At 52.1% G+C, this 27,512-nt stretch overlaps 1 protein-coding gene across 10 annotated transcripts; it reads left to right on the forward strand.

The window, feature by feature from the left end:
• Positions 1 to 177: 177 nt before the first annotated feature.
• Positions 178 to 26,915, forward strand: Usp2 (ubiquitin specific peptidase 2). 10 transcript variants are annotated; one of them, XM_087560152.1, is made up of 13 exons: positions 178 to 320; positions 8,359 to 9,212; positions 21,973 to 22,023; positions 22,843 to 22,966; positions 23,839 to 23,950; positions 24,048 to 24,158; positions 24,717 to 24,781; positions 24,958 to 25,061; positions 25,144 to 25,224; positions 25,330 to 25,408; positions 25,602 to 25,709; positions 26,047 to 26,167; positions 26,673 to 26,915. In XM_087560152.1, the coding sequence occupies exons 2-13, from the start codon at positions 8,400 to 8,402 to the stop codon at positions 26,758 to 26,760; spliced, it is 1,857 nt and encodes a 618-aa protein (XP_087416278.1). In that variant the 5' UTR covers positions 178 to 320; positions 8,359 to 8,399; the 3' UTR covers positions 26,761 to 26,915. The 10 variants fall into 10 exon arrangements, with proteins under 10 accessions (XP_087416278.1, XP_087416283.1, XP_087416282.1 ...); XM_087560154.1 differs by lacking the exon at positions 178 to 320 and adding an exon at positions 881 to 1,310; NM_053774.3 differs by lacking the exon at positions 178 to 320 and adding an exon at positions 2,567 to 2,650 and having other exon boundaries at positions 26,673 to 26,861.
• The last annotated feature ends 597 nt before the right edge of the window (positions 26,916 to 27,512 follow it).

Here is a 27,512-nt window from a genome sequence, read left to right on the forward strand (position 1 = left end):
CCACGCCGGGCGGGGCTCTACTGATGCAACAATAGGAACAAGCCAATAGCCGTGACGTATATCAGTGACGCAAACGCGGGGTGTGGCTTGGCCAGCCCGGGCGCGATGAGGCTGCTGCCCGCTGGGTGGCGCCGATTTCCCGGGGAGGTCCTTTCTGGGCCCCCGGCGGAGGTGGGGGAGAGGCGGGCAGGCACCGAGCGAGGCCAGGGAGCCCTCTGCGTCAGCCACTGCTCGCTGCGCCGCGCCAGTACCAGCCAGGACTCATCCGCAGCTCCATGCTTGTGCCCGGTTCGACTCGTCCATCCTCCGAGAAGAGGCAGGTACGTGCCACCTGTCGCAGGTCGGGGAAGGGAAAAGCCAGGGTCAGTACCAGCTTTGAGACTCGGAAAGTAGGGTATCAAAGACATCTTGGGCAGTCTGGACATGAGGAATGTAGGACGAGGGCCAGCTGTGCGGAGGGGGTAACTCCAGCCGAGGGTGCCAGTGTGTGAGAGGGGCTGCCAGCTGACAGCTCCGAGTGCCAGGAAGAGCCATCTGTGTGCTGATCAGTGTGTTCTGAGGAAACACTGTAACCGCGGGTACAGGTCTCCCCGCCCTGTGTGTTGTGTGGCCTGAGAATGACGTCTGGACCCTGACATCCCCTCTCCCCACGTGTGTGGGCAGCTACCACCCTCCCTGTTGTTAAACCTCCTGGGGCTGTCTCTTGGTCAGTTTTCCAAGGCGGGGGAAGGGGGTTAGGGGGAAGCCAGCAGTTAAGCGGAAGGGAAAATTTTTCCACCAATCCCAAATCAGAAAGAGGCAACTTTGAAATTCTCACCAATCCCAAAGCAAAAACAGCCATGCAATATTCTCTGAAATGCAACTTACCAAGAGGAGTCCTGGTCAACTGCTTCTAGCTCTTCTGAGGAGAGAGAGCTCCTAGCTCTTAACTCCAGAGCTTTTGAGAATAGAGTTGAAGATCCTAGTAGGGCTTCCCAACCACAAAACAAGAGGCATGGAGAACTGGTGGAAGAGCTGGGGTGGGGGTGTCCCCTACTCTTTGATGCTGTAGATGCATGCTGCTCTGGAATGAGGATTGGAATGAGGGCGTCCTCTAAAGTGCATCACCAGGACCCAGTCTGAGTCAGTACCGTGTGCTGAGACAGGGTGGAGGCACCAGCCCCGGGGCCTTCCAGTCTCCAGGGAGAGCCATCAAGAAACAGAAGAAATCATCTTGGGAGCAGACAGGTGCACCGAGGCCAGAGAGGCCCTCCTGTCATGACCCTGGCCAGCCTGCCCTTGATACCCCGGAAGCCTGAGCCCTCCAACAGGTAGACTGGAACTGCCCCTCTGGAGCCAAGCATTCTCCTGGCAGCCCAGAGAAGCCACACTTGATTTATATATATATATATATATATATATATATATATATATATATATATATATATATATATATATATAATTTTTTTTTCTGAACAAAGGGGAAAGGAGTGTGGCCTGTCGCCTTGGGAAAGTGGCAAAATCTGTCTGACTTTTCCATTTGGGAGATGTGGACTAGTTCAGAAAACCACAGGGCTGGTGTCTGGTGTCGCAATCCCGGGGGGTAGCCCAAAGCCTTTATCTTCTATTAAGGGTTGTCTGCTACAACTGCCATTAGTAATGAATAGATGAATGGACATGGCCAATAAGCCTGGCGTTATTGAACCCTGGCTCTGTTTGAGGAAGCTTAAAACTATTGTTTTATCCTTATCCTTGTGAGATGTAATCACACCTTATTATTCATGGTTTTTGTTTATTTGTTCCTTTGAGTTTCTCCTTTGTGTGCATTTGTTTGGTTGGGTTTTTTTGGTTTCCTTTGGTTTGGTTTGGTTTGGTTTGGTTTGGTTTGGTTTGGTTTGGTTTTGAGACAGAGTTTCATTGTGTTGCCCTGGCTGTCTGCTTTGTAGACCAGGCTGTCCTTGAACTCAGAGATCTGCCTGCTTCTGTCTCCCAAGTGCTGGGGATAAAAGGCATGCGCCACCATACTAGCTCTATGATTCAGTTTTACAAACTACATAGCTAAGATTCAGAGACTTAAGTATCCTCAGAAGTTATCTTAGATCCATGAAGGGAAAGAATAAGAATTCAGGCCTAGACCTAGAAGTCCACTGTAAAAACAGTAGTGGACTGAAAACCAAGGGCTGGTCCCAGCCACTCTTCTCTGCCCGTGTCCAGAGAGGAGCTAGGTCCTCCCTATCTTAAAACACCAGCAGCTGGGTTAGCAGTTTGGCCTCTTCGTGTTCGCTCAACTTGTGACGGACAGCACTAGAGAATCCACCTTCTCCATGTCTGGGACTCAGACTCATCCCCAGCCCTCTGCTCTGACCCCTGATCCTTCCTGTTATTTCCAAGTATTCCCAGGATTCTGGCTCATTCTCTGCTTCCACCCAGTCACTAGGCATTGGGTGGAAGGTGGGCTTGTCACTGCCCCTTTAATTCTCCTGGGGCCTGGAATGCAAGTGAGTTGCCATCTCGGCGAGGTCAGATAAGATACTATATATATCTAGCTAGCGTAACCTGAGCTCCGGATTACCCAGCCCCAGTCAGACTCCAGCTTCTAGACTCTACAACAGCCGTCTTTTCCCTGCGAGGAAAGAAGCCCCCAGATCCCATCCAGTGCCCCCGGACACAGGTCAGTAGCCCTCTCTTTGGTGTCAGAGCTTCAAGTATGGCTAAGTAAAGCCTCATTGAGTTCGGGAGAGCATTTGAGAGGCTGCCCGCTGGACTTGGTGAGCGTTGTAACCAAACCCAAATGCTCCTCAAGATATGGGGACAGAGGACAACTGAAGCCCTAAAGGTGGGGGGGTGAGACTCTCTCCAGGGCAGGGAGCACTAGGAGGGGTACTTGAGCAAAGGGGGGTGAAGAAGAAAATCACAAGATACCTTCTGCTTCTAGGAAGCCTGTTTCTTTGCCTTTTCTTGGACTTGTAGAGATATCTATCCATCCCAACCCCAAATCGAAAAACACCCTGTGTGATCCCCCCCTAGGCCCACCCACCTCTCCACAAGCCAGGATACTTGTCCTGATCTCTCTCATCTCTGATCTCTTCACTTTACCTCTTCAACTCCCATCCCCTCCCCAAGTTCTGGGCACCTCCAAAGTGCAAGAGAAATGGAGACCTGCACAAATTCCTTTACAGGACCTCCCCTCCCCAAAGCGAGAGGATTCTGTGATAAAAGTAGGTGGGTTGCTGCAAGCATCTGATAGAGAGCAGTGCTAGCAACAGGTCAGAGGGTCAGGGTCAGGGCTCAAGAGGCCTGAGAGGAGCCGATGGTATAATGTAAATGTACAGCTCTTGCCATTTTCTCCACTCTGTCAGGGTGGACACTTGTGGCCAGAGAGTCTAGCAAGGGATCCAAGCAGCAAGGAGGAAGGGTCATAGGTGTGACAGGGTGTCTATCCCCCTCTTAGTCCTCAGTCAGCACATTCTGATACAATTAGCAGGCAGCTTTGGGAAGCTCTGAGGTCACTACTGCGGAGGTTCCCGAGCACCTAGTGAGACTGACTGGGTCTCCCTGCTGACCTGCCCTGAACATCTGGGTAGGAAGAAAGGGACTTAGTGGTGTTTTGGGTGTGTCCATGAAGTGTCTTGTAGGGTAGAGGACGTAAGTGAGGGCAGTGACAAAGCCACAGATGTGGCTAGGCCTATGCCTCAGAAAGATGAGCCCATCGGGACAGAAAGGGGCATGAATCTGCTAAGAGGTGGTGTATCACCAGTCCTCTGCCTCCAGGGCCAGGAGTGTCTGGGATTCTTGAGGCTTAAGTCCCTCCTCCAGCTGGGCAGGTTAGGGAGCCCTTCACGTGAGCTACAGGAAATGACAGTGACTGATGACAGTGACTTGATGCCAGGTGGTTGGTTGCCTCAAGGGAACAGGGTTCGTTTCAACCCCTGACTCACCTAGTGTGGGTACTTTGGGGAGTGGGCTAAACTGCAGCCGTGGGAAGGAGGCTCAGGGATATGTCTGCCACCAAGCTGGGGCCCAGAAGCCTGTGCTGGGGTAGATGCCAGTACCAGGGGACACACAGGGCTTGGCAGAGAGGATGAAATAGAGGCCTCGATCACCATCTCTCCCTCGATCAGTATTGTGCTGCAGCTCAGGTTACACCAGGCTTCATTTTCATTCACTTACAGTGGAAAATCCAGGGGCTGCTCCCGCAAGCAGCCTTCTCTCCTAGCGGGATAAATAGGCGTGGGCATCCTGGAGGGGTCCTCCTTTGACTTCACAGGCCCATGGCCCTGCTTTCAGGACAGGGGATGGATGGCTTCAGGGTAGCTGCAGTGGACAGAGCTCAGTTCCCACCCAGCAGAGACAACTGCAGCAGCCTGACAGCGGGAGAGGGTCCACATGACTTGCAGAAAGAACTGATTCGGGTTGGGGATTTGGCTCAGTGGTAGCGCGCTTGCCTAGCAAGCACAAGGCCCTGGGTTCAGTCCCCAGCTCCGGAAAAAAAAAAAAAAAAAAAAAAAGAACTGTTTCCTTACCCACAAATAGACGCATTGATAGCATGACCGCTTAAAGCTGCCGGGGGAACTGAGTTAGTGTGCTAGAGCCCTAGTCGGTGCATCTTTAAATGTTAAGATCTGAAATATCGGGGGCTGGGGATTTAGCTCAGTGGTAGAGCGCTTACCTAGGAAGCGCAAGGCCCTGGGTTCGGTCCCCAGCTCCGAAAAAAAGAACGCAAAAAAAAAAAAAAAAGATCTGAAATATGGACAATAAAACTTTACTTAAGTTTCACTCTTAGGGGCTCATACTTAACAATCCCAGCTCTTGGGATATGAGACAAGACAGAGACTTTGAGGTCAGCCTAGACTCGTCCAAAAAAACAAAAACAAAAGCAAAACAAGGCACTATTTAAATTTCTTGTACATTTAAAAATACGAATTTTTTTTCGTTTTCATTTAACGCAAACAATATAACCTTTGCAATTATGTTTCTTAAACCTGAGAATGTATGCATCTGAAAAAGTTCAAGCTTTCGTCTGCCTTGAGATTTTCAGGACCTCTACACTTAAGGACACTGCCAGGAAGGCTAGGGAGGACCAAGTACATACAGGATGAGGCTATCTGGCAGACAAAGTCAAAAGCTGCGTTCAAGGTCCTCAGTGAGTTCTATGCCTGGTCTGTAGGTGTGTGGGACCAGTTGGCTGGGAGCCTTAGCTGCATGGCTCCGTTGTCCCAAGAGGAAGCCAAGTGCATCTGTGCAAAATGATGCCACCATGCCAGTTTCTGTGGGGAAACTTTGCAAAGCGATGGAGACTCTCAGAGAGAAGGGAGACATCAAAATCTCTGTTAAAAAAAAAAAAAAAAGGCAAGAGTAGGAACTACCACCACCACCGCCACCGTTGTCCAAGGTGGCAGGCCCCTGGGGAGGTGCAGCCAGCAGCCACATGCCTGAACTTGCCAGTTCTGGAAAAACAATGAGAGAAGCCAGGCAGCAGGGGCCCCACACTGGACAGGGAGGAGTGTGGGGAATCCCAGCCAATAGGCTGGCCTCCCACTGCCCCATGAAAGAGCCATTCAGTCCCAGGCGTTCCTGTGGCAACAGGGAGACTCAAAGCCATGAGAGTGCTGCCCGTCTTGCGCAGCAAGGCCATAGGCAGATTCCCCAACTGAAGCTCCCGCCCATGGTGCATTCAGTAGCCTCCAGGGACAGCAGGACCAGGTAAAGCCAAGAAATACTAATGTAGTAAACTGTCTTCTCACCTGTGAGGTGCTGGAACTTTTGTCCAACAAAAGTATTGCTTAGTAGAGGGGAGAGATGTGTGCAAGGTTCTGGCTCCAGAAAGAAACCCTCTCCTACCCTGGGAGCTGTGAGGTAGGCATTAGAACTGACAGTTTCCAGGGGACTGTGATAGAGCAACTGGTGGTTGCCTGCCAGATTGGAGCAGACAAGAGAGCTGGGATTGGGGAGCTCTCCCCAGGGTTCTATGAGCTAGAAGATGGGGCTTCAGGTTCAGGTCTTAAAAATGCCAGCGCTGTCTGTCCCTGTGGCTGTATCTTGTTTGGCCTGAGCACTTGTGCGTCATACTCCGGGCTAAGAGAGGTCACAGGCTTGAGGCAGTGCCCACAGCATACCAATTCGCTTGGAGCCTCAGTCTGGGAGAAGGGAGGGAGAGCTGTGGGGCGGAGCCATGAGCTCATACAGGGAGGGTGGGGGCCAATCTGATTGGCTGTGGGGTGTCCCAGAGCCCAGCTCCCAAAGCCTGGAGTCTCTTTGACTTTGCATTATTGATGGAGTTCTCCAACATGGAACAGAACTGGACAGGTCCCCTGCCCCCACCCCTAGGCCTCTGTCCCGCCCCCCACATACACCCCAGTGATTTCCCCTTATCAGTCCTTCAGACTCTCACCCAGTTACCATCTCCCAGAGCAGACTGGAAGTTCCATGGGAGGAGGGAGTGTAGTGGACAAGAAAGTGTCCATGCACAGGGTGTTGGGGTCCCCTGAGCCAGGCAAGGAAGACAATCAGATGGACAGTCTTTCTGGTGACAACCAGGACTGAAAATTACCAGAGGTCTCTGGCACAGTTAAGGAACTCTGTTCCGCGGCCACCTCCTCACCTTCCACCTCTGCCTCTATCCCCAGCCTTCAGTGGCTTGAGTTTCTACAACCTTCTGCCAAGCTCTCGGCATTTGGGGCTTGGCACCAACTCCTCCCTGCCCTAGTGAGTGTGGCTGCTGGCCTGGACAAGCTGTGGGCTGCTTGAGCCAGTGTCTGCTGAATGGCTAGATGTCTACCCACTACCCACTTAACTCACTGGGGGTGGCAGGGGGAGCCTGGCGCCTGGGCTGAGGTTGAGCCGGCCAGGCCAGGGGATGGCCAGCCCTGCCATTATTATAGCTTACAAAGGGAGGAGCTGGGCTAGCTGGGGAGAAGATAATAGCCAGTCATTGTTAAGTGCTTTCCCGTGTTATTATCTCTCGGTCCTCACAGCAACCCTGCAAGATAGGAATCCTGATCGTTATTATGCTCTTTTACACGGGAGGAAGTCGGGGCTTGAAGAGGTTTGACAACTAGTGTAACTTTGCTCCACGAGTCTGACACAGGGGGAGTCAAAACCAGCCCTGGGGCCAGTGAGATAGCTCAGCAAGTAAAGGCCCTTGCCACCAAACCTGACAACCAACAGACAAACCCCCAAACAACATGCATGGTGGAAAGAGAAGCTGACTCCTACCAGTTATCCTCTGACTTTCATATGTGTGTCGGGTGTGTGCGTGTGTGTTCGCTTCCCCCAACACCACCCTGAGGCCTGCCCTCTATTTAAGGGTCCCTGAAGAAAGGAGTCTGGTCCTCCAAGCCTCTTTCTCCAAAGCACCTTCTCCCCTCTTGCCACATGGTGGAGGGGTTCTAGGAGTCTCCAGATGAGGTAAAAGCAGGGCTGATGGGAAAGGCTGCTGGGCCATGTCCTGGGTTCCAATCCTGACTCTCTGTAGCATGTGAACTTGGGCAAGCAAGCATCACTGCTCGTATCTGTACAATGGGTTTAAAAATACACGGCCTCTAGAGCTGTTCAACCTCCACACTTTCCGTGATTAATCTACAAAAACCTGAAGTCTGGGAATGTCTGCAGTACGGGATCTTGACTCTAGGGGGCGCCACTCACACAAGTCAAGTAACTCCAGGATCAGTTTGTCACCTACATTAGTCCCGAAACAGACAAGGCCAAACCCCAGAAGAGAATAGATAGGTTCTACCTATCCCTGGTGTGGTCCCCTTTGTGAAAGAGCAGCAGGTACCTGTGTCCAAGAATAATACAAGGGAGGACTGGAGTCCAAGGTCCAGCCCCCTCTGCCAGACAATCCCTCCCACCTCCCACCTCCACTTCCTTTCTTTCCTGAGACGTCTTTTTCTTCAGTCTTCCAGACATCTCCGCGGGGAAGGGGGAGTCTTTTATACCTGAAGGTAGTATTGCTTGCCAAAGGTAGGGGAGCATTTATAACTCAGAAATGCTCACTGTCCCCCAGTCTATGCACTGAGGGTGGTGGGATTCCTCTCCCCTACCCCCCAGCCCTTGCCAACTCTAAAGTTCCTGCCAAGACTTACGAAAAGACCCACATGGGATTCAGCTGGAGACTCTGACACAGAGGGCTGGGAAACAGGAGAGGCTGGGCCTTTGGCTAATTTTTTTTTCTTGTGGGTACACGGATAGGTACACCAAGCCCATGGACAGACCTTTTTGCATGCTTGTTTCTCTGAAGCTGGCCAGCCTGTTACAGACAGGCCCCAAGTGGCCCCTGTTGAGCCTAAGGTCCTGGCCCACCTGGCATAAAAAAAACAATCACAGAGTGGGCCTGCTACCTTGCAGGGCTCTTTGACAGCTGCTTTCCTTGTCTTTCAGCCCATGAGGCTCCCAGTACCCACTGAGTACCACCCTGAAGGATGTCCCAGCTCTCCTCCACCCTGAAGCGCTATACAGAATCGTCCCGCTACACAGATGCCCCTTATGCCAAATCGGGCTATGGCACCTACACCCCTTCTTCCTATGGGGCCAACCTGGCCGCCTCCTTCCTGGAGAAGGAAAAACTTGGTTTCAAGCCGGTCTCCCCCACCAGCTTCCTCCCACGGCCCCGCACCTACGGCCCCTCCTCCATCCTGGACTGTGACAGGGGCCGCCCCCTGCTGAGATCTGACATCACTGGGGGTAGTAAGCGGTCTGAGAGCCAGACCCGTGGCAATGAAAGGCCCTCAGGCAGTGGACTCAACGGAGGCAGTGGATTTCCTTATGGAGTGACCAGCAACTCCCTCAGCTACCTGCCCATGAATGCCAGAGACCAGGGCGTGACCCTGGGCCAGAAGAAATCGAACAGCCAATCAGACCTGGCCCGGGATTTCTCCAGCCTCCGGACCTCAGATAGCTACAGGACTTCAGATGGCTACCGGGCCTCAGATGGCTTTAGGATAGACCCCGGAAACCTGGGTCGCAGCCCCATGCTGGCCCGCACACGTAAGGAGCTCTGTGCCCTGCAGGGCCTCTACCAAGCAGCCAGCCGTTCTGAGTACCTAACAGACTATCTGGAGAACTATGGCCGCAAGGGCAGTGCACCACAGGTGCTCACACAGGCCCCTCCCTCCCGAGTCCCCGAAGTCCTCAGTCCCACCTACCGACCAAGTGGCCGCTACACACTGTGGGAGAAGAACAAGGGCCAGGCTTCTGGGCCCAGCCGCTCCACTTCTCCAGGGCGAGACACCATGGTGAGTTTACTCTTGGGGATCCGGTGAGGGGCTGGGAAGACAGTTAAAAAGAGCCAGGTTAGGAACAGAACTCCCAATCTGACTGATGATTGGTGGTGGACAAGCAGTGGAGGTCCTCCATGATGATCAAGCATGACTTGGTGGCCCCATGACACAGAGCCATGGGGAAGGGCTGTCCCATGCTTCAAAGACCTACACACTTGGGAATGGTCCAAAGATGCTCTAGAATGTCCAGGCACCCCTCTACTTTGTTCTTCTCATTCTGTGCTCTGTGGGCTCTGGTCCAGCCAGGGCTGGATGTCATAGTAGAAGTGATCAGCATGTTTCCTGTGTGAAGAGAGACATCCTCCCACCCCCATTCCTGCTCTGGATGATTCTCTTCCTGTCCAGGCATGAGATATTAGTAGTAGCAAGGCTCTTCCCCTGATGCCAGCAGGCTTTGAGTCAGGGTATCCGGATAGTAGGGTTGTATCTTTGGAGAAAATAGCGTAGAGTCTTTTGTCTAGAGATAGGGATGATCTAATACCTCGGTGCTCCAGCCTGCCTGGACTGGAATAAGGGGAGAGGCTCTGCTGGAGATTAACCAAGGGCTGGCATGGTCTCCCTCACATCTAATCCCTGAACACGCCTCCCTTCGGGCAGTGACTACTTTCCTCCTCTCCTGTAGTTATTGGTGTGTCCAATAGGTGGCGAGCTCTCCGAGATTTAAAATGATCGTATCTCTACCTCCCTCCCGTGTGCCTCTGGCAACTCGGAGCTCAGCTGACCTGCTGATTGCATGGATGGATGGATGGATGGATGGGTGAATAGATGGGGGTGGGGGTGGTGGATTGATGGGCAGTAGAACGCATGGGTAGGCAAGCATGTGGTAAGAGTGCTGTGTTGTCTGTTTCTTTATGTACCCCTCCTTATAGAGCATATGTCCTTTGTAATGGAGAGCTATGTATGCCACAGCAAGAGATAGTGCTTTAGAGAGCTTGTTCGGGACTAGGGACTATAGCTGGGTCATAGGCTAAAGTGTGTCATGACGAAGGGCCTTGGGACAGCTTTGATTGTATTACTTAAAGTGTTTTGGCTTTGCTGGGCCACCTGGGAAGTACCATGGAAGATACAAAAACTATGTCTCACAGGACATTCAGACTCTAGCCGTCAGGGTTGGCTACAAGCCTGGGACGCTGTAGAGTCCATTCGGAACATGTCCAGTGTTGTTCACGGAGGTGATGGGCAAGGGAAAGGCTCCTCTTGGTGGAGGGAGCCTCTGCTGACTTCTTCCTTTGCTCAGAAGAAAGGAACTCTCCTCATATAGGCATGCTTGTGTGTGGGGTCCGCAGGCGAATCATCTATGGGCTTAAGAGTTCGGCCCTCTGAAGCCAATGCTCCCAGGACAGTGCCTTAAAATTGGCCCTGTTAGAAGCCTTTCAGGTTGTCTAAGCCAAGGCTGAAGCCTTCTGGGCCAAAGGCAACATACACTCCAGACTCCCACTGGATCTGCTCTTATCTGTCATCTTCCTCAAAGCCTACTATTTACGACTCTTCCTGGAGCCTGCTGTCCCCTTTCCCATCCTTTCTCCTTGGACACCTGGCCCTACCCCAGCCCAGGGCCAAAAAGAGTTGTTTTCAGAAAGAACCTCAAGCAAACTCAGTCACCGGAACCCGCATCCCTCCCACCTAGCAAGGCACAGCACTGTTAGGTGGTCAAGAGTGCCCTAAAGCCAAGCTAGGATTTCATCCTGAGCTCTGCTCAGTACAATACCACCAATCAGGAGCGAGCTCTGTGGTCTCACCACCCTAAGACCGTCACCTCACCTCAGCCCTCTTGATGCTCACTTCCTGGGGCTGATTGTATCCTAAGGAAGTGAGAGCAACTTTTTTGGTGCCTTGAAACCTGCCCCGTCACAAGCTTCTCAGTAAGCTCTGTTCTCCCAGGATGGCTTCTTTCAAAAAAAAAACAGCGTGGCTTCTTCTCTCGGTGCTCTGTTTTCTAGCTCTGCACTCTCTGTACCACTCATGCACTGAGGAGTGTGGCTTTCTCTGGAGGTTTCCTTCACTCCTAAGTCTGTTTGCTCTTCTGTAAAATGAAAGGAGCTCATAGTTTCTGCGTCATAAATTACTGTGAAAGAGCCTGACGCATAGTAGGTGCTCAATAAAGGTCCGCCATCTTTGCTCCTGGCTTTAGGACACAAGAGAAGTGCAAGCCAGTCCTGCCTTCAGTTCACTTCAGGAAATCCATGTTTATATGACTACAGTAGGAGGCAGGCCTGGGTGCTTGTGCCTCCTCCAGCGGTAGGGAAGGGAGAGGTCATCTGGGGCTGAGAGAGGCTGCCCGTGACCTCTGAGAGGCACGGTCTGACCCTTTAACTTTGGATACCTATCAGCTCAGACGGATTTCCTCCTCTATAAACGCGAACGATGGCACCTGCCCTGCCCACCTCACAGCGTTGCCACGAGGCCCAAACCAAGCCACGGAGGTGGAGTCATCTCCAGCCAATAAAACAGTAACGGCCAACCTGAGCTTGGAGCTCGCTTCACAGGCTCCACTGAGCATGAGTAATGGAGGCACCACCAACATGCCAGTGAGTGAGGATGCAACCCAGCCCCGGGTCTCTGAGGGTCTCCCCCTGAGACTCCACTGTCACTGAAAATGCAGGGTGGTGAGCCAGCCACCACCAAGGATTGTCACTGTCCCACTGAGCATTGCAGGTGGCTCAGCCCACAGAGAGCCTAGAGCCAGAGAGCACCAACCCAGTCAGCCCCCCCCCCCCCCGATCCGCCCCACCTCTTCTGTTCCTGGGGCCTATGGAAGGACAAGCTGTTCCCACTGAGCACTGCCAGGCCCGTGTTTTAACCCTACAATCCTTCCTAATCCTCCTGTGATCCACCCCCCCAGCTGCTCCCCGGCCAGCCCTGGCACACTGCCTTCTGGCCTCAGGCCTTGCACTTGCCCCTCCCAGGCCTCGCCTCCTCTCCCCAAGAAGAGCCACGGGTTGGCCCAGGGCCCTTCCGAGCATAGTCAGCAGGCTAGGAACCTGCCTCTTCCACACGGAGGCAGGGACTGAGGCACCAGGTCTGGCTGAGGCTGTTCTCTCTGACACACAGGATCTTATGCGCCCTTCCTCTCTGCTCGGGGTGGGGAACTGTTTCTAGAAGTGATGGAATGTGAGTCTCTGGGTCCCGTCTGCCGATGGGGTTGCTGACTCATGTTCTGAAGCCTTGGGTCCCAGCTGTTCAGTGACAGGGAGATTATATAAGCCAGAGTCCTGTGATCCTCCTCTCGGGTGGGACTCTGGACTTGAACAAGTGGAGGATGGCAGAGAGGGCCCAAGAACTCCAGGACAAAAAGCGGACGTTCCTCTCCTGTTCCCTGCCTTCTCATTCTGTTGACTCAGCCTCACTGGACTGCACCTCTCCTGTCTTACTTGTCCATATTGACAACCTGACACCCTGGGGCCCATCCTTACCTGGCCTACCCCAGCCAGGCTCAACCACTCCAAGGAAACCAAACTTCCTGAGGGTTTCAGCCTGTGCAAAAGGCACTCAGAAGAAACATAAAGTGAGTCCCCATGACCAGAACAAGACCTAGTTATCAAGGAGGAAGAGCAGAGGATTTGGGCATGATTATCAGAATCACCGTAGTGCTAATTTCTCCATCACTCGAAGACTCGCCTGGGCAGGGAGGGACCTGGCAGCTGTCCTTGTCATGACTTTCCAGCTCCACTTTTCAATTGATTTCCAGAACCCTCCATCTATCCTCTCTTCCCTTCAGCCACCCCCCCGACACACACACACACACACACACACACACACACACACACACACACACACACACTCCAGGATGTCACTTTAAGTTAATATAGTGCTGGGGTGGGGCAAAGCAACACAAGTTAATCCAAGCCTAGCAAAATGTTCCCTGCCCCTGGGGGACCCGCTCCACTGACCATCAGCCTCAGAAACAAACATCATGTTCAGAGCTCGGCGCTGCACACGTGGTCCCTCGTCCCCTCTTACCTCAATGGATACATAAAACTAGCACCCGAGACAGAGCTATAAGCAATAGAAGGAAGTGTGTGGGCTTCTAGAATAAGGCTGGTTCAGGCCAGATTTCCTGGGGCTTGAAAGAGCACAGAACATTTGACCTGTGGGGGTCTAATTCCTACAAGGAAATAGTTTCCTACCGCTGATGGGGGAAGGGTAAACCGACTCTCCTCTGCAAAGGATACCGTGGGCTAGAAGCCCACGAAAGCTTTCCCCAAACTCAGAGCCCCTGCCTTTTCAGGTCTCAATTAAGCCAGGAGATAGACACTTGCTAGGATCTGGACCACTGGCCCTGAGACATCTTCCTGAACCCAAGCAGTATCACCAAACCCTGGACAAAGCTGCCTACTGGGATCTGAGAACAGGAGAATAGTTTCAGTCCCTGATCTTGTAGTTCGAGCCCCCACTGAGGTAGAGAAAGTGACCTGCCCTACACCAGAGGCAGGAAATAGCTCAGAGAAATAGTGGCTTTGGGCTGCAGGATTCAACCTAACCCATATGGCTCTGTATATTTCAGACTTAAGTCATGGAACCTTAGCCAGATTCAGACCCCAAGGGGGTCAGACTCCTTTTTATGGAGCCTACTTTAGGATATGGCTGTGAAGAGAGCGGGTCTCACAGGAGTTTGCCTAGTTGAGGAATAAGCCATGGGTCTTCCCTGGCTTCGTTTAGCAGCAGTAGGACCTGCTGGACAAGACTGGACGCTGTGCGAATCTGTTGCACTCACCCTAGATTTCTCAAAATACACCCATGCAGCAGCTTTCCCCATCTGTCCCTCCCTGCTACCAGAAACACCCACACCTCCCCGGCAACCTCCTGCATCCCAGGAAAGAGGGAGAGCATGCTGGCACAGCACCAAGATGGGAGTGCACATGTAATTAAGTCTAAGTCGTGGGAGCAGAGGTCATGCTCCAATAGGTGAGCATCTCTTGGCCAGCAACCCCCACCCACAGTACACTACACTTGCTTGGCATGTAAGACCAGACACACCCCTTCCCCTTGAGGACAACTGCAGCTTGCAGGATTCCCAGCAGAGCTTGGTCTGGCCCTCTTCACTAAGCCCTCCTTAAGGAACCTCCAGCCCTGCCCTGGAGGAGAGTCCAGGGTGCTGGAGGAACCAAGGCAAGCCACACAGCATCCCAGACCGTTTGCAAGTTTTACAGCTATAAAACAAAGATACATATATTGGGATAAATTAACAGCGTGCAAATTGAGGGGATGAAGTAATGGGTGTTTGGAACTGGGTGGAGTTAATTAGGGAAGGCTTTATAGAAGGGTAGAGTTGTTTTGTTTGTTGTAGCTCCGGGGATCAAGTTCAAGGCTTAACTCTTCCACTGAACTGTGCCCCCTCCCCCATCATGAGCAGAAGTTGATTCGGTCTGGCTTTTATGGTCCAAGGGATCGAGCCCCCCGGGGGCTTCCATCTGCTCAGGTCTATGTGTCTTTTAAGACCGGGTCTTATTTCATAATCCAGCCTGGCTTCAAATTTACAGTCCTCCTACCCCTGCCACTCAAACGCTAGGGTTATAGGTGTGCGCCACATCTGTCAAAACCCGAGTTTTGAATAGAATTTAAAAGTAGACAAAAAAAAAGGAGGAACATCCTAGAATTTCTTAGTACCTGTTTTAAAAGTGTGAGTTTGGCTATAAGACAAGTCTGGGTCTGCCCTAGATAGTCATTTATTAGTTTTGAGGTCCTGACAGAACACTGACCCCACTGGCACATAAAGTCCTTCACCTATAAATGGGAAGTAACAGTTAAAGTTTCATGGGGGTACTTATGGAAACTAACCAGCCTATAGCCTATATAAAGCCCATATCCCAGTGCTTGGTCTTTCAAGGGACTGCGCGCGCGCGCGCGCGCGCGCGTGCGTGTGTGTGTGTGTGTGTGTGTGTGTGTGTGTGTGTGTGTGTGTGTGTGTGTGAAGGATGACCTTGAGCTTCTTATCTCACAGGATTACATATATGTAAGTCTACGCAATGCTAGGGAATGAATCTAGGGCTTTGTGCATGCTAGGTAAACACTCTACCAACTGGACTGCATCTAGCATGCATGTCTTATTATATTCATTTACTCATTGCGTGCGGGCACACCCTTGCCTCAGCACATGGCAAATAACTTGCCAGATTCATTCCTCTCCTTCAACCTGTTGCAACCCAGGGTTCAAACTCAGATCGTTAGTGCCAGATGAGCCACCTCAACAGCCCTCACATGTTTTCTGTTAGCATGTGAAAGTATATACAATAATGGGTTCATTATGACATCCTCACACATGCATCTAATGTTTTTTGATGATACCCCCCCAGGTCTCCCCACCACCCTCTTTCATCTGGCTTTCACTTCTGCTGCTTCCCTTCCTTTTCCAAGCAATCCTTCTTCTACCCCCACCCCCTTTTGGGGACTCTGCGTTTCCTTAGAGCCACTTACAGGAACATGGATAAGAGGTCATTTACAGGGGTATGAGCACCAGCTGCTAGAGAAAAAGAGTTAAGACAGGGTCTTACTGTGCAGTCCAGGCTCGCCTCAAACTAGCAATCCTACTGCCTCAGCCTTCTGAATGCTAGGGTAATATGCTCAGGTAGGTCTGTTTTCTTTCTTTCTCTTTTGTTTTTGTTTCCAGTTGGTTGGTTGGTTGGTTGGTCAAGACAGAATTTCTCTGTGTAGCTCTGGCTGTCCTGAAACTCTATCTTTAGACCAGGCTGCCCTTGTATTCAGAGATCCATCTGCCTCTGCCTCCTGAGTGCTGGATTAAAGGCTTGCGTGCCTATGTGCTGCCACCACCAGCAGCAACCTACTTCTGTTGTTAAATCCCAGCATTTAGGGGGCAAAAGCAGGGGAATCTTCATGAAGCTACATAGCAAGCTCCTGACCAGTCAGGGATACATAGTTAGACCCTGTCTTAAAATAAAATTATTGCATTTATTTTACTTTGCAAATGTAGAGGTCAGAGGACAACTTGTGCGAACAGGGTCTCTTCTTTAACCATGTGAGTTGTGGGGATCAAACTCAGGTAGTCAGTCTTGGAGGCAAGCATGTTTGCTTACTGTGCTGTCTGTCCAGCTCTAGTCCTATTTCTTAAGAGCAGAACAGGAGCAAGGTAGCTGGTGGCAGGGATCAGAGAAACACAAAGGGAGTGATAATGGAAAGAGGCTATATGGATAGACAGCTTCACAGCCTCCTGGACCACGTGCAAGATGTTCCGGTTATCTCACAGCAGTGCTGTGATCAAATGCGAGCAAGCATTGATGCACCGAGTGTGGGACCTGCCCCCTGGAAAAGGGTGTTGCTGCAAACACGGAAGCTTGGAGAAAAGAGCTGTTGCAGTGTGTCCAGGGTCCAGGTTGGGTCAAAGTCTGAAGATCATGCCTCCAACCGCGACAGCACTCATTGCCCAGTGGCTCCTGCTCCCTCCTCCTCCTGCCACCACTGCTGAGGACGTAATGGTGAGAGACTATCCGTACTCTCACCTATTTGCACCAAATGCCTATTTTGTGGGCGGCCTAGGGTACAACCCACACATGTATCTCGGACGCAATGCCCATGTGGCTGTGGTCGTGTGTGCGGTACGCGTGTGCATGAGGGGATGAGCATGCCAGGAGGAACAGAAGCAGCCCACAGATGAGTAACAGCGCACACTGCTGCCTCTCCGAGTATTTTTAAACGCTAAAAATACTGGCTAAAAATAGCCTGCAAGCTCCAAACAAGATACTTTCTCTCCGCAGATTCCTGCGCTTCCCTGTTAGGTGAGGGGGCGGAGCATCAAAAACAAACCCCCCTCCCTAGACCCCCTGCCTTTAATCATTGCCCACGTAGGGGCCAGAGACCAAACACACACAAGACCACCCCCAATGTACAAGACGAGTGTCTTCCTCCCATCCTCTTTATAAAAAGTTAAATTTAAGATTCTAGACGAGATGGATTTGGGTAATTGGTTAGGAGGACCCAGAAATGGTTCTTTTCTGGAGCCAAAAGGGTCAGTGACCTATTGTACCTGATAAAATGAGCACCGCCTCTCTTGATAATGGGTTAGGCCAGGTCTAGAGGTAGAGTGGAACTTAGCCCCGGCAGCGGTTAGAAATCTTTTCTAGCCAGGGCTCCTCGACCCCTGCAGACCGTCACGAAGTCAGGGGTTCCCCGCATACTAGATGAAAGTGTGTGAGCTTGTGCATTTTGCCCTGAAAAATAATTAGCTGCCCCTAGGGTCTCAAAAGGGTCCACAACTCCAAGTTCACAATTGCCTGCTGCCCTGGCAGAGGCACCCCAGGCTGACTGACGCTTGTTCTTAAGTGGGGAGTCTCCCAATAACCCCAAAGATTGTGGAGTTCAATCCCCGGGCCGGCCAGTAAAACCACGCCCTCACTTTGCCCCAGTAGGGTTCCCGCGTCTCTGTGGCCCCAGGGTCATCGGCTTTGGGCGGGCCCAAAGACCTCGCCGGCGTCCGCGTGCCGGCTCCCGGGGCGGGGCGAAGGCGGGGCGGGGCGTGGTCCCGGTCCGGCCCCGCCCCTCCCCCGCGCTGACGTCGCAAAGCTGGAAGCTCGGCGGGTCAGCCAGTCCGCCGGAGCGCGAGCGCCGGGCCCGGTCGGTTGGCTGCGCGCGGTGGGGAGGTTGAGGCGGAGGAGCGCGCGCTGGGCCCCTCAGTAGCGGTTACTGCCCCACGTCGCCGACGGGGTCCTGTGGGATCTCCGCCGGCTTCGGTGTCACGGTTGTAGCAAGGCGCGGGGACTCCCCGTAACCCCTTGACCAGCAGCGTTGGGTTTGGGGCATAGCCCACCGCCCGCTCCGCAGCATGCGTACCTCCTACACCGTGACCCTGCCCGAAGAGCCCCCCGCCGCCCCCTTTCCCGCTCTCGCCAAGGAGCTGCGGCCGCGCTCCCCTCTGTCCCCGTCCCTGCTGCTCTCCACCTTCGTGGGGCTTCTGCTCAACAAAGCCAAGGTACGCGGGCCCTTTTCTAGGACCTCCCATGCTGAAGGTCTGGGGTCCTGCTTGCTCCCGGGATCAACCCCAGTCTAACATGAGTCTCTGAGCCTCGGGATGTTCCTTGCCAGCTTTTTCCCCTCTTTTCCAAGAGTCTCCGGGCAAGGGATGCCCCCTTCCCTAGAGATCGCAGGCTTGTTGCAGACCCCTCCCCTGTTGATATCCAAGCCCCTAAGGCCTCCTCACCCGCTTCCTTGGATGACCCGGGCACCTGGTGGCTCTTGGCCTCTTAATCCCAGTCACCTATATCAAGACAGGTGCAGGCTAGAGTAACCTTGACTAGGGCTGGTGTGTGACTAGAGGGAATGGGCAACACACTGGACTTGGGAGGGGGTTGCGCGCGCGGGGGTGGGGCGGTGACTCAAGACCAAACTACAAGGAAGGTGGATCAAAGGGTGCCTCCCTTTCTCTGTTCCCAAATGGGTTGTTTCCCAGGGGTCAGTTGCCAGAGCACTTTGACCCTGTGAAGGGCAGAGGTTGTAGACAGGTGAGAGAATGAGCCCTTCTCTTCCTGGTCCTCTTCAGCTGTGTAGAGTGGGCAGTGGATTCCTTGATTGAAGCGGCTCCCTGAGTAGCTCTGGAGCTAAGGCTGGGCACTGTCCCTTTGGGAAAGAGAAGGGGCCTGAGCTTGACAGGTCTTATGTAACAGGCACCAGCTCCCATGTTGGCAGTGCGTGCCCTGCCCCGTGCCAGGGCTACACCGGGCTCCTTGCTTGCCGCCAGGACACATGGCTGACCCTTACCATGCAGATAAAGCAAGAATGCCTCTCAGCTGGGGTCTCCAGTGTGAAGTCACAATCTCAGCCCACCTTTCTTACAGGCCCATGCACAGATGCCCACCCACATTATCCAGTGGCAGGCTGCTTGAGCCCCCGCTCCTGCCCTGGCAGAGGAGTGCTATGGAGGTGGCATCTGCTCTCTAGAACAGTGCTTGCTACTGAGTCAAAGCTAGGTTTGCTGATGGCTAGGTGTAAGGCAGCGCCAGGTCCAAACTTTCTCACCTCTGCCCGTGAGTCCCAGCCAAACAGCTGGCATTGTGAGCGAGCGGCTGGCTGTGCAGGGTTCCTGGCCCACCTTTTCAATCCTAGCCTCTCTTTCCCTGCCAGCCCAGAGGTAGGATTGTTTGCCCTGTGAGAAAGGTCACTCCTGGGACATTTTGTTCTCTGGAATGGAAAGTGCTGACTTTCCCTGGAGCTCCTGATTTCCTATTCATGGTGAAGATTTGGCCTGGCCTTTAAAGCAGCCCGGCTCCCCCCACTCACTCCCACCCCCAAGCCCCGCAAACCCCCACCTCCTACATAGAGCACTAACTAAGGTGGTGAGAAGTAGGGTCGGGCATGGTGCTGAATGCCTATAATCTCATCCCTTGGGAGGTAGGGCATCTGGTCTACATAGTGACTTTGAGGCTAGCCAGGGATGTATGGTGAGACCCCATGTCTAAGAAAGGAAGGAAGAAATTGCCAAGTGTTTTGGAGCTGAGGAAATTTAAGATAAGAACATGACTCCTCACACACACACACACACACACACACACACACACACAAAGCAGAGGGTCCTATGGTGTTTGGGGGGGGGGGCTCTCCTTTCTGCCCTCAAGCCAATAGAAGCGTTGGGACTAGAGTACTAACCATGGAGGGTGAATACACTTCCCACCTGGAAGCAGGAGTGCCTCTGTGGACTGGTGACCCCTCCCTTTCCCCACCCTCACTAGTGCTGGGATAAGTACCTGAGTTGAGAGCCCGCCTTGGTGGATGTGGACATGCTCACCGGTGGTAGGATGCTTTCTGTCTCTACAGCCTGTTTAGACCGATGTCGTCTCGGGCACAGGGGGTAAGGATTAGTAAAGAGCTACCGAAACCAGGTGTGAGTGGGCATCGTGTGTGGGCACACCTCGATGGGTGCCTCCAAGCGGGCAACATGAAGAAGATTGCTGTGGTGCTTTCTTGCTGGGCTCTGGGGAAAAGGGAGACTTTTAACATTTCATCCAAATCTCTGATAAGGTCTTTGACCCCAGGGACTATCTCTGTGGTAGCCCACTTATAGGGCCCATCACAGGTGTCAGCATTTTGCTGTTTTGCCATTGCCAGGGGTCAGACCCAAGACCTTACAAATGCTAGCCAAGCCGTCTACTGCCGAACTAGGACACCCAGTGGTGGGACTCACAGTTTATTTGGGGGCCAAGTCAGGTTAGCACTGCAGGCCAGGGCAGTGGAGGATGTTACACCCTGTATGCTGCCCCGGGCTTTCCCTCCAGCGAAAGGTTTAAAGTATGTCTCTTCTGGGTACCTTTTCTCTACCTGCTAGAGTCTGAGCTGACAACTGACCAAGAGAGGGATCCTATTACTTGTGGGAGGGGCCTGGCTCTGCTTGAGAAAAGCCCTCCCTCGGCCTGCTTCTCCCCACCTCCCTTCAAGCTGACAGTCTCCTGAGCTTTGAGCCGCTGACAGCCTCATAGGCTGTCAGCACATGGCATGAGTAATTTTAGCTGAGTTATTTCAGGCTCCTGTTCTGATCAGGGTTGAGCCGGCCCCACGCATGCCCCAGCCAGTGTTGCTCCAGAGTTGCCTGTTCCGAGGCCCCCTTTCCAAGAGGGGGTGGCAGACTCACCACAAACTCAGCTACTGCTTCTTTAACCCTTTGAGCCTGAAGGTTTTCTGATTCTCAGGAGGTGTGCCCAGGATTACCTAAGAGACCTTGACAAATAACACTGAGTGCCTGCAGTCTCACACCTGTTCTCTCTCCAACCCCCTCACCAGCCTCCACAGTAGAGACAAGAGTGGCACCTTCAGCCAGGTGCTTCCTCAGCTTGGTGCCAGTGGCTAGTCCGGGATGTTGAAACCTGAGACAGGCAGGGAGGATCCTCCCTCCCGCCTGGGCTCAGCCCTTAGAGGCTGAGTTCAGCTGCAAAGAATTCCACCTGTCTCTGGCAAGTGAGAGTGGCAGGCAGCTTGAGTTTTCCCCAGCTGAAGATGGAAACTCAGTGATTTGTCATTTAAACTTCTTAAAGTGCAAATCATGGTGGTTCCTTTATATATTGAACATCTGGTATAAATGTAGGTCATTTGAAATAGTACCTGGATTTGAGCTATGAAACCTCTTTGTTTTTTTCTTTCTTTCTTTTTTTTTTTTTTTTTGGTTCTTTTTTTTCCGGAGCTGGGGACCGAACCCAGGGCCTTGCGCTTCCTAGGCAAGCGCTCTACCACTGAGCTAAATCCCCAACCCCTGTTTTTTTCATATAGCTGAGGCTAGCCTTTGGGTTCACTATGTATGATGTAGCTGAGGCTGGCTTTGAATTCCTAATTGTCCTGACTCTGCTTCCCAGGTGCTGGGATTGCAGACCTTCATCACCATGTCTGACCTGGACTTTCTTTCAACAAGGACTTGACTGTATTCCTGAAATTATGAGCCCCTAGCCTCTAGTTCTAATCTTTAGTCTCCAGTGTAGTAGAAAATATAAAGAAACCAGGTGTAGTAGCTCATACCTGTAACCCCAGCACTCAGGAGGCAGAGGCAGGAGGATTGCCACACGTTCACTAGGCTACCTAGTGAGACCCTCTCTCAAAACAACAAAAAGATGGGGAAATACATAAAAACCGCAAAGCCCCGAAGAAAAGTTTGTGTGTTGAAAATAGGCACTCCTCCATGCTTTTTTTCTCCAAGGCCCAGACCGAGGCTGAAAGAAAAGTCTGGGTGAGAACTGTACAGACCCAGGGCTGTACCCTCACCTTCATGTGACTTGTTTTTTGCTTACAGAATTCAAAGAGTGCCCAGGGTCTGGCTGGTCTTCGAAACCTTGGGAACACGGTAAGTTCTTCCCAACTCAGCTCTTTCCTGAAGCCCTCCCCTCCTCTCCTGACTGGGATAATCTAGTAGAGGCCTCCCTGACTCCACAAGGTAGCTTCCTATCCTAGAGGGCAGTCAGCACCTGCCCTTCCTGGCTGGTGTTTCAGTGAATAGCAGGACTCTGTCTCACCCGCCCCCAGCAGGAAGCACAGCTAAAAGGAAGTTGCCCTTGTCACTGCGAGCTTGCTGCTCTCCTGGACCTTCCTCCTGGTTCCCATCACTCCCTCCCCACTGCTGACCAGTGTGTGTGCCCACACCCCTTTGTACACCTTAATAGGAAATAGCCAATTACATGGCCTTGCCACATACTGGGGCCTTGCCTCACTCTGCCCTGCCTTCACTCAGGAAGGAGGAACCCGGAGCTGTGAGTGAGTTCATTTTTGGGTAGAAGAAACAGAGAACCTTTAGATGCAGGTAATAGAGGTGCTGTGTGAGGGTCTGTACCCCATCACAGTGTTGTTAGTCAGCTTCCCCTACGATAGATACACGAGAGAAGCACACCTAAAGAAGACTGAGTTTGTATGGTTGGGCTTGTGACAAGGCAGACAGCACATGTATAGCAAAGCAAAACCATTTTGTGGCCAGGATACAAGGGAAAGGAAGAGAGTGGGGTCCTTCAGGCTTCTTCAGGGCAAGCCCCCGATACCTGAAAGCCTCCCACTGGGCCCCATCTCTTCCAAGTTGCCACCACATCCCAATAGTGCCATTAGTTGGGAATACACAGCTTAGGAAAAACCCAGACCCGTGCACGCCCACTTATTGCCGGATGATCTCTCTTAGTGCTTCATGAACTCAATTCTTCAGTGTCTGAGCAACACCCGCGAGTTGAGAGATTACTGCCTCCAGAGGCTGTACATGCGGGACCTCGGCCATACCAGCAGTGCACACACAGCTCTCATGGAAGGTGAGGAGCCCCGTATGGGCGTGGATCCTGCTGCCCTTCTCAGCTCTTCCTGGTCCACCAGGCTGGACTGATGTTGTGTGGTAGACACCCCACCCCCACCCCTCCATTTCTCTTTCTTTGCCTATTGGTTGGGGCTCAAGTGTCAGAATCTGTGGTTGAAGCACAGCCTTCCTGTGTAAGCATGGTTGGAGCCACAGCTGCGGTTCTCCTGCTTTGGCCTCCCAGGCGTTGGGATCAAGGTGTACAACATCATGTCTGACTCGTTTCCGTGTTCCCTCTTACTTGTTCATTGGTTGGTGATCTTTGGGATGCTTGGTTCAGTTGGTTGTCTTGGTTTTGTTTTTCTGTTTTGTTGGGGTTTTTTTTTTAACTTTTTTTTTTTTTTCGGAGCTGGGGACTGAACCCAGGGCCTTGCGGTTGCTAGGCAAGCGCTCTACCACTGAGCTAAATCCCCAACCTGTTTTGTTGGTTTTGAGACACAGTCTCATGTAGCCAAAGCTGGCCTGATGTTCCTACCTTAACTAGATCACAGGCATGTACTGCCAAAGTGCCTGTGTGCTCACAGAGGACCAGAGTTTGGTTTCCAGAGCCAGCTCCCGCCTGTGGCCTCTTTGGGCACTCATAAGCATATACATACACCTACACATGCACATGCACACAAACACAATTTAAAATAACTTTTTAAAAAAAGAAAACATCTCAGCTGGGTAGTTGTGATGCACAACTTTAACCCCAGGACTCGGAAAGCAGAGGCAGGCAGATCTCTGAATTCCAGGCCAACACGGTCTACAGAGCTAGTACAGGACAGCCAGTGCCACACAGAGGACCTCTCTCACCTGTTCTCCACCCTCTTTAATGGCTCCTTCCAACAGAGTTTGCAAAACTAATCCAGACCATATGGACGTCATCCCCCAATGATGTGGTGAGCCCATCTGAGTTCAAGACCCAGATCCAGAGATATGCACCACGCTTCGTTGGCTATAAGTAAGGGCCTGACATGCATGTCCTCCCAAGGTGTGTGGTACACAAGCGGGGTCCGGTGGGTGCTGCTCACCCACTCACTCACTCTGTTTGGGTTCAGTCAGCAGGATGCTCAGGAATTCCTCCGTTTCCTTCTGGATGGCCTCCACAACGAGGTGAACCGGGTGGCAGCAAGGCCTAAGCCCAGCCCTGAGAGCCTTGATCATCTCCCGTAAGTAAGAGAGGCGCTGCCGCTATGACGTCTCTGTGAACTTGGCATTTGTACCTACTTCTCTTCAAGTACTGATTTGGGGAGAATCAGATTTGCTTTGTTGTTGGTTTTTGTTTTTGTTTTTGTTTTTTTCCCGGAGCTGAAGACCAAACCCAGGGCCTTGTGCTTGCTAGGCAAGCGCTCTACCACTGAGCTAAATCCCCAACCCCCTGCTTTGTTTTTAAGCCCAGACTTTTTATTTGGGCATTGTACATGTGTTGGATGGATGGATAGATAGATAGATAGATAGATAGATAGATAGATAGATAGATAGATAGATAGCCTGAGGTAGGAAGGATGATGAACTTGAGAGCAGCCTGGGTTAATCCTGGCTCAGGTGAACCTCGACTCAGGATTTGCAGCTTGGGAGGGTTGTGTGAACAGGAGCAAGGCCAGGGATTCCATGCCCAGCACCACAGAAGTCATACATGTAAATATACGAAGATGCTAGATGGTAGCCCCGTAAGCCTCCCAGGGCTTGAGTTCTGACCTAGCTGTCTTCCTGTCTGTGGTTCCCAGTGATGAAGAGAAAGGGCGACAGATGTGGAGGAAGTATCTAGAAAGGGAAGACAGTCGGATTGGGGGTAAGTATACCGAACAGAAAACATCTGCTTCTTCACCCGCTTTTGCTTGAGAAGCTGTGGGGATCATTTATCCCAGGGGACCCTGCTTCTGCCAGTGGCTCTCAAACCTAAGGCCAGAGTGGGTGGGGAAAGACAGGCATTCACATGTTCAGCATGCCCTGGCTTCCTCTCCCCAGATCTCTTCGTTGGGCAGCTAAAGAGCTCCCTGACGTGCACCGACTGCGGCTACTGCTCTACAGTGTTCGATCCCTTCTGGGACCTCTCGTTGCCCATTGCAAAGGTACGCTCAGCTGTAGCCCTGCGCCAGCCTCTCTCCAGGCTGAGTGAGGCTGTGACCACTAACCTGGATCTTTTCCTTGCAGAGAGGCTATCCTGAAGTGACGTTAATGGATTGTATGAGGCTCTTCACCAAAGAGGATGTGTTGGATGGGGATGAGAAACCAGTAAGTCACTCCACAGTGACAGAAGTACCCCTTGTGGGGAAGGGCCACAAGTCTCACCGCCTCAGGCTTTAAGCTCTTTCTATCCTTGTTTGTCTTGTCTTTCAGACATGCTGCCGCTGCCGGGCCAGAAAACGATGTATAAAGAAGTTCTCTGTCCAGAGGTTCCCAAAGATCTTGGTGCTCCGTATCCTTAACCCCCAGGGTGGGGAGCTGACTTTTTGGGGTGACTGATGACAAGGGACCAAAAGGGGAGGGAAGCAGCATAAGGAAAAAAAAAACTCGATAGACTTCTTTGTTTGCGATCCTGCTTCCTGAGAAGAGCTGCTTCTCCAAGGAGTCTCTTCATGCTTCCTGTCCTTGACTCAGAGCAATCACAGACCTGAAGCGGTTCTCAGAATCCAGGATACGAACCAGCAAGCTCACAACATTTGTGAATTTCCCACTAAGAGACCTGGACTTGAGAGAATTTGCTTCAGAAAACACCAGTGAGTATACTTGGGCAGGACGGAAGAAGGAAGGCGGGAGGAAAAGGGGCAGGAAGCAAGAGAGTTAGGAAAAGGTCAAGAGATTGAGGATGTGAGCAGGTAAAGTACTGATGGCCTGAGATGGATCCAAAACCCACACAGAGAGAGAATTGACTCTGTCAAGGTGTCCCTGTGACCTACACACTACACACACACATACGCTCTGAGGAAATAAACCAATTTTTTTCTCTCTTAGTAGAAGCTATGGTTTTAAGGCAGGGGAAAGATTGGGAAATAAAAGGGCGGAAGGGAAGGGATGTTGGGGCAGGAATGCCTAACACCTGTGTTACCGCCTCAGACCATGCTGTTTACAACCTGTATGCTGTGTCCAATCACTCCGGAACCACCATGGGAGGTCACTATACAGCCTACTGCCGAAGTCCGGTTACGGGCGAATGGCACACTTTCAATGACTCCAGGTGAGATGGGATTCTGGCAGGGCTCCTGGACAGCCCACCTCACAGGGCTTCCATCTTGAATGGACGGAAAAGCCGGGGCCAAGAGCTCCACCATACACGTGTGTGTGCTGCCCTTTCCCAGACTGTCAGAAATAGGTATGATGGCACATGACTGTAACCAGATACTGAGGAGGTCAGGATTTCAAGGTCATCCTCAGCTACTTAGAAAGTTGGAAGTCAGCGTTGATTATGGGAGACCCCGTTTCCAAAAAGGGTTTGGCACTGAGCAGATGGCTCAGCAGTTACGAGCTCCCACTGCTGTTGCAGAGAACAGGGGTTCACTGCCATTGGCCACCAGACACACACAGCACAGACACATGTTAAAAATAATAAAACCCTTCCTCAGAGGACAGAGGCAGAGGTTAACTTGGCCTAGAGACGTTAGGGACATCTCTTCAAACTGAGTACTCTACTGTGTCCCCTGCCTTCCCTGACAGGCTCTGACTTTTCCCTGATCTTTCCACAGTGTCACACCCATGTCCTCCAGCCAAGTGCGCACCAGCGACGCCTATTTGCTCTTCTATGAACTGGCCAGTCCACCCTCCCGTATGTAGCATTGAGGAGCTACAACCCTTCCCTCTTCCCTGTGGTGGCCCCACGTCCTAAGTTTTTTTTTAAAAATTCAGAAAAAAAAACACCACAAAAAAAAAAAAAACAAAAACACAACAAAATCCTGACACGTGAGAGAAATAAAGTAAAATAAAGCTGCGGAGCAGACGTGGATGCGGCCTGGGCAGGGTCTGGAGTGAGGAGCCTGTCGGGGACGACGACTGGTGCAGAGATGGATGGAGTCAGCCGCGTCCCTCAGCTCCCTGGTCGGCTCCTCTTGTTTGCATTTTTAAGCTTGTGGTTTTACCTGTGTGTAATAAAAAACGGCCGCGGTCTGTGGGGCGAGGATCCTCAGTTCACCTGCTGCCCCCAGTGCCACTCCTTCTGGGAGGACAGCGCCATCTGGAGCCTGCTGGGAGCGTCGCTGCTGGATGGAGCTAGGGAGGAGCCTGCCCGGAGGCCGCCCTGCCTGGACCTGCTCACCAGTCAGTCCAGAGAGGAACATCCATGAGCCAAGAGCCCTCTTAACGCTGCTAAGCCCAGGGGTACAAATGAGGGTGACATCTTTGAAGAAAGCTGGTTTGGGTTTTCAAAAACCCAAGTCTTTTTTTTTTTTTAATTAACTAACGGAACGTGTTCCGACTGGAGATGTGGTCCTTCGCACCTCTCGTCACAGCTGGGACGTGGGGCTGGCTCCCTGTTTCTGTTTTTGTTAGGTTTTCTGTTTTTGTTTGTTTCTTCTCCAAATACAACTTTC

Source organism: Rattus norvegicus, chromosome 8 (assembly GCF_021556685.1).
Source record: "Rattus norvegicus strain SHRSP/BbbUtx chromosome 8, alternate assembly SHRSP_T2T, whole genome shotgun sequence".
Classification (NCBI taxonomy): Eukaryota; Metazoa; Chordata; class Mammalia; order Rodentia; family Muridae; genus Rattus; species Rattus norvegicus.

Bases quoted from the DNA above. Each gene is read 5' to 3' on its own strand.
- Usp2 (XM_087560152.1), top strand. From the start codon at position 8,400: ATGTCCCAGCTCTCCTCCACCCTGAAGCGCTATACAGAATCGTCCCGC. The intron at 24,782-24,957 runs GTAAGTATACCG...TCCTCTCCCCAG, and splicing joins GGAAGACAGTCGGATTGGGG to ATCTCTTCGTTGGGCAGCTA. The intron at 26,168-26,672 runs GTGAGATGGGAT...ATCTTTCCACAG, and splicing joins CACACTTTCAATGACTCCAG to TGTCACACCCATGTCCTCCA.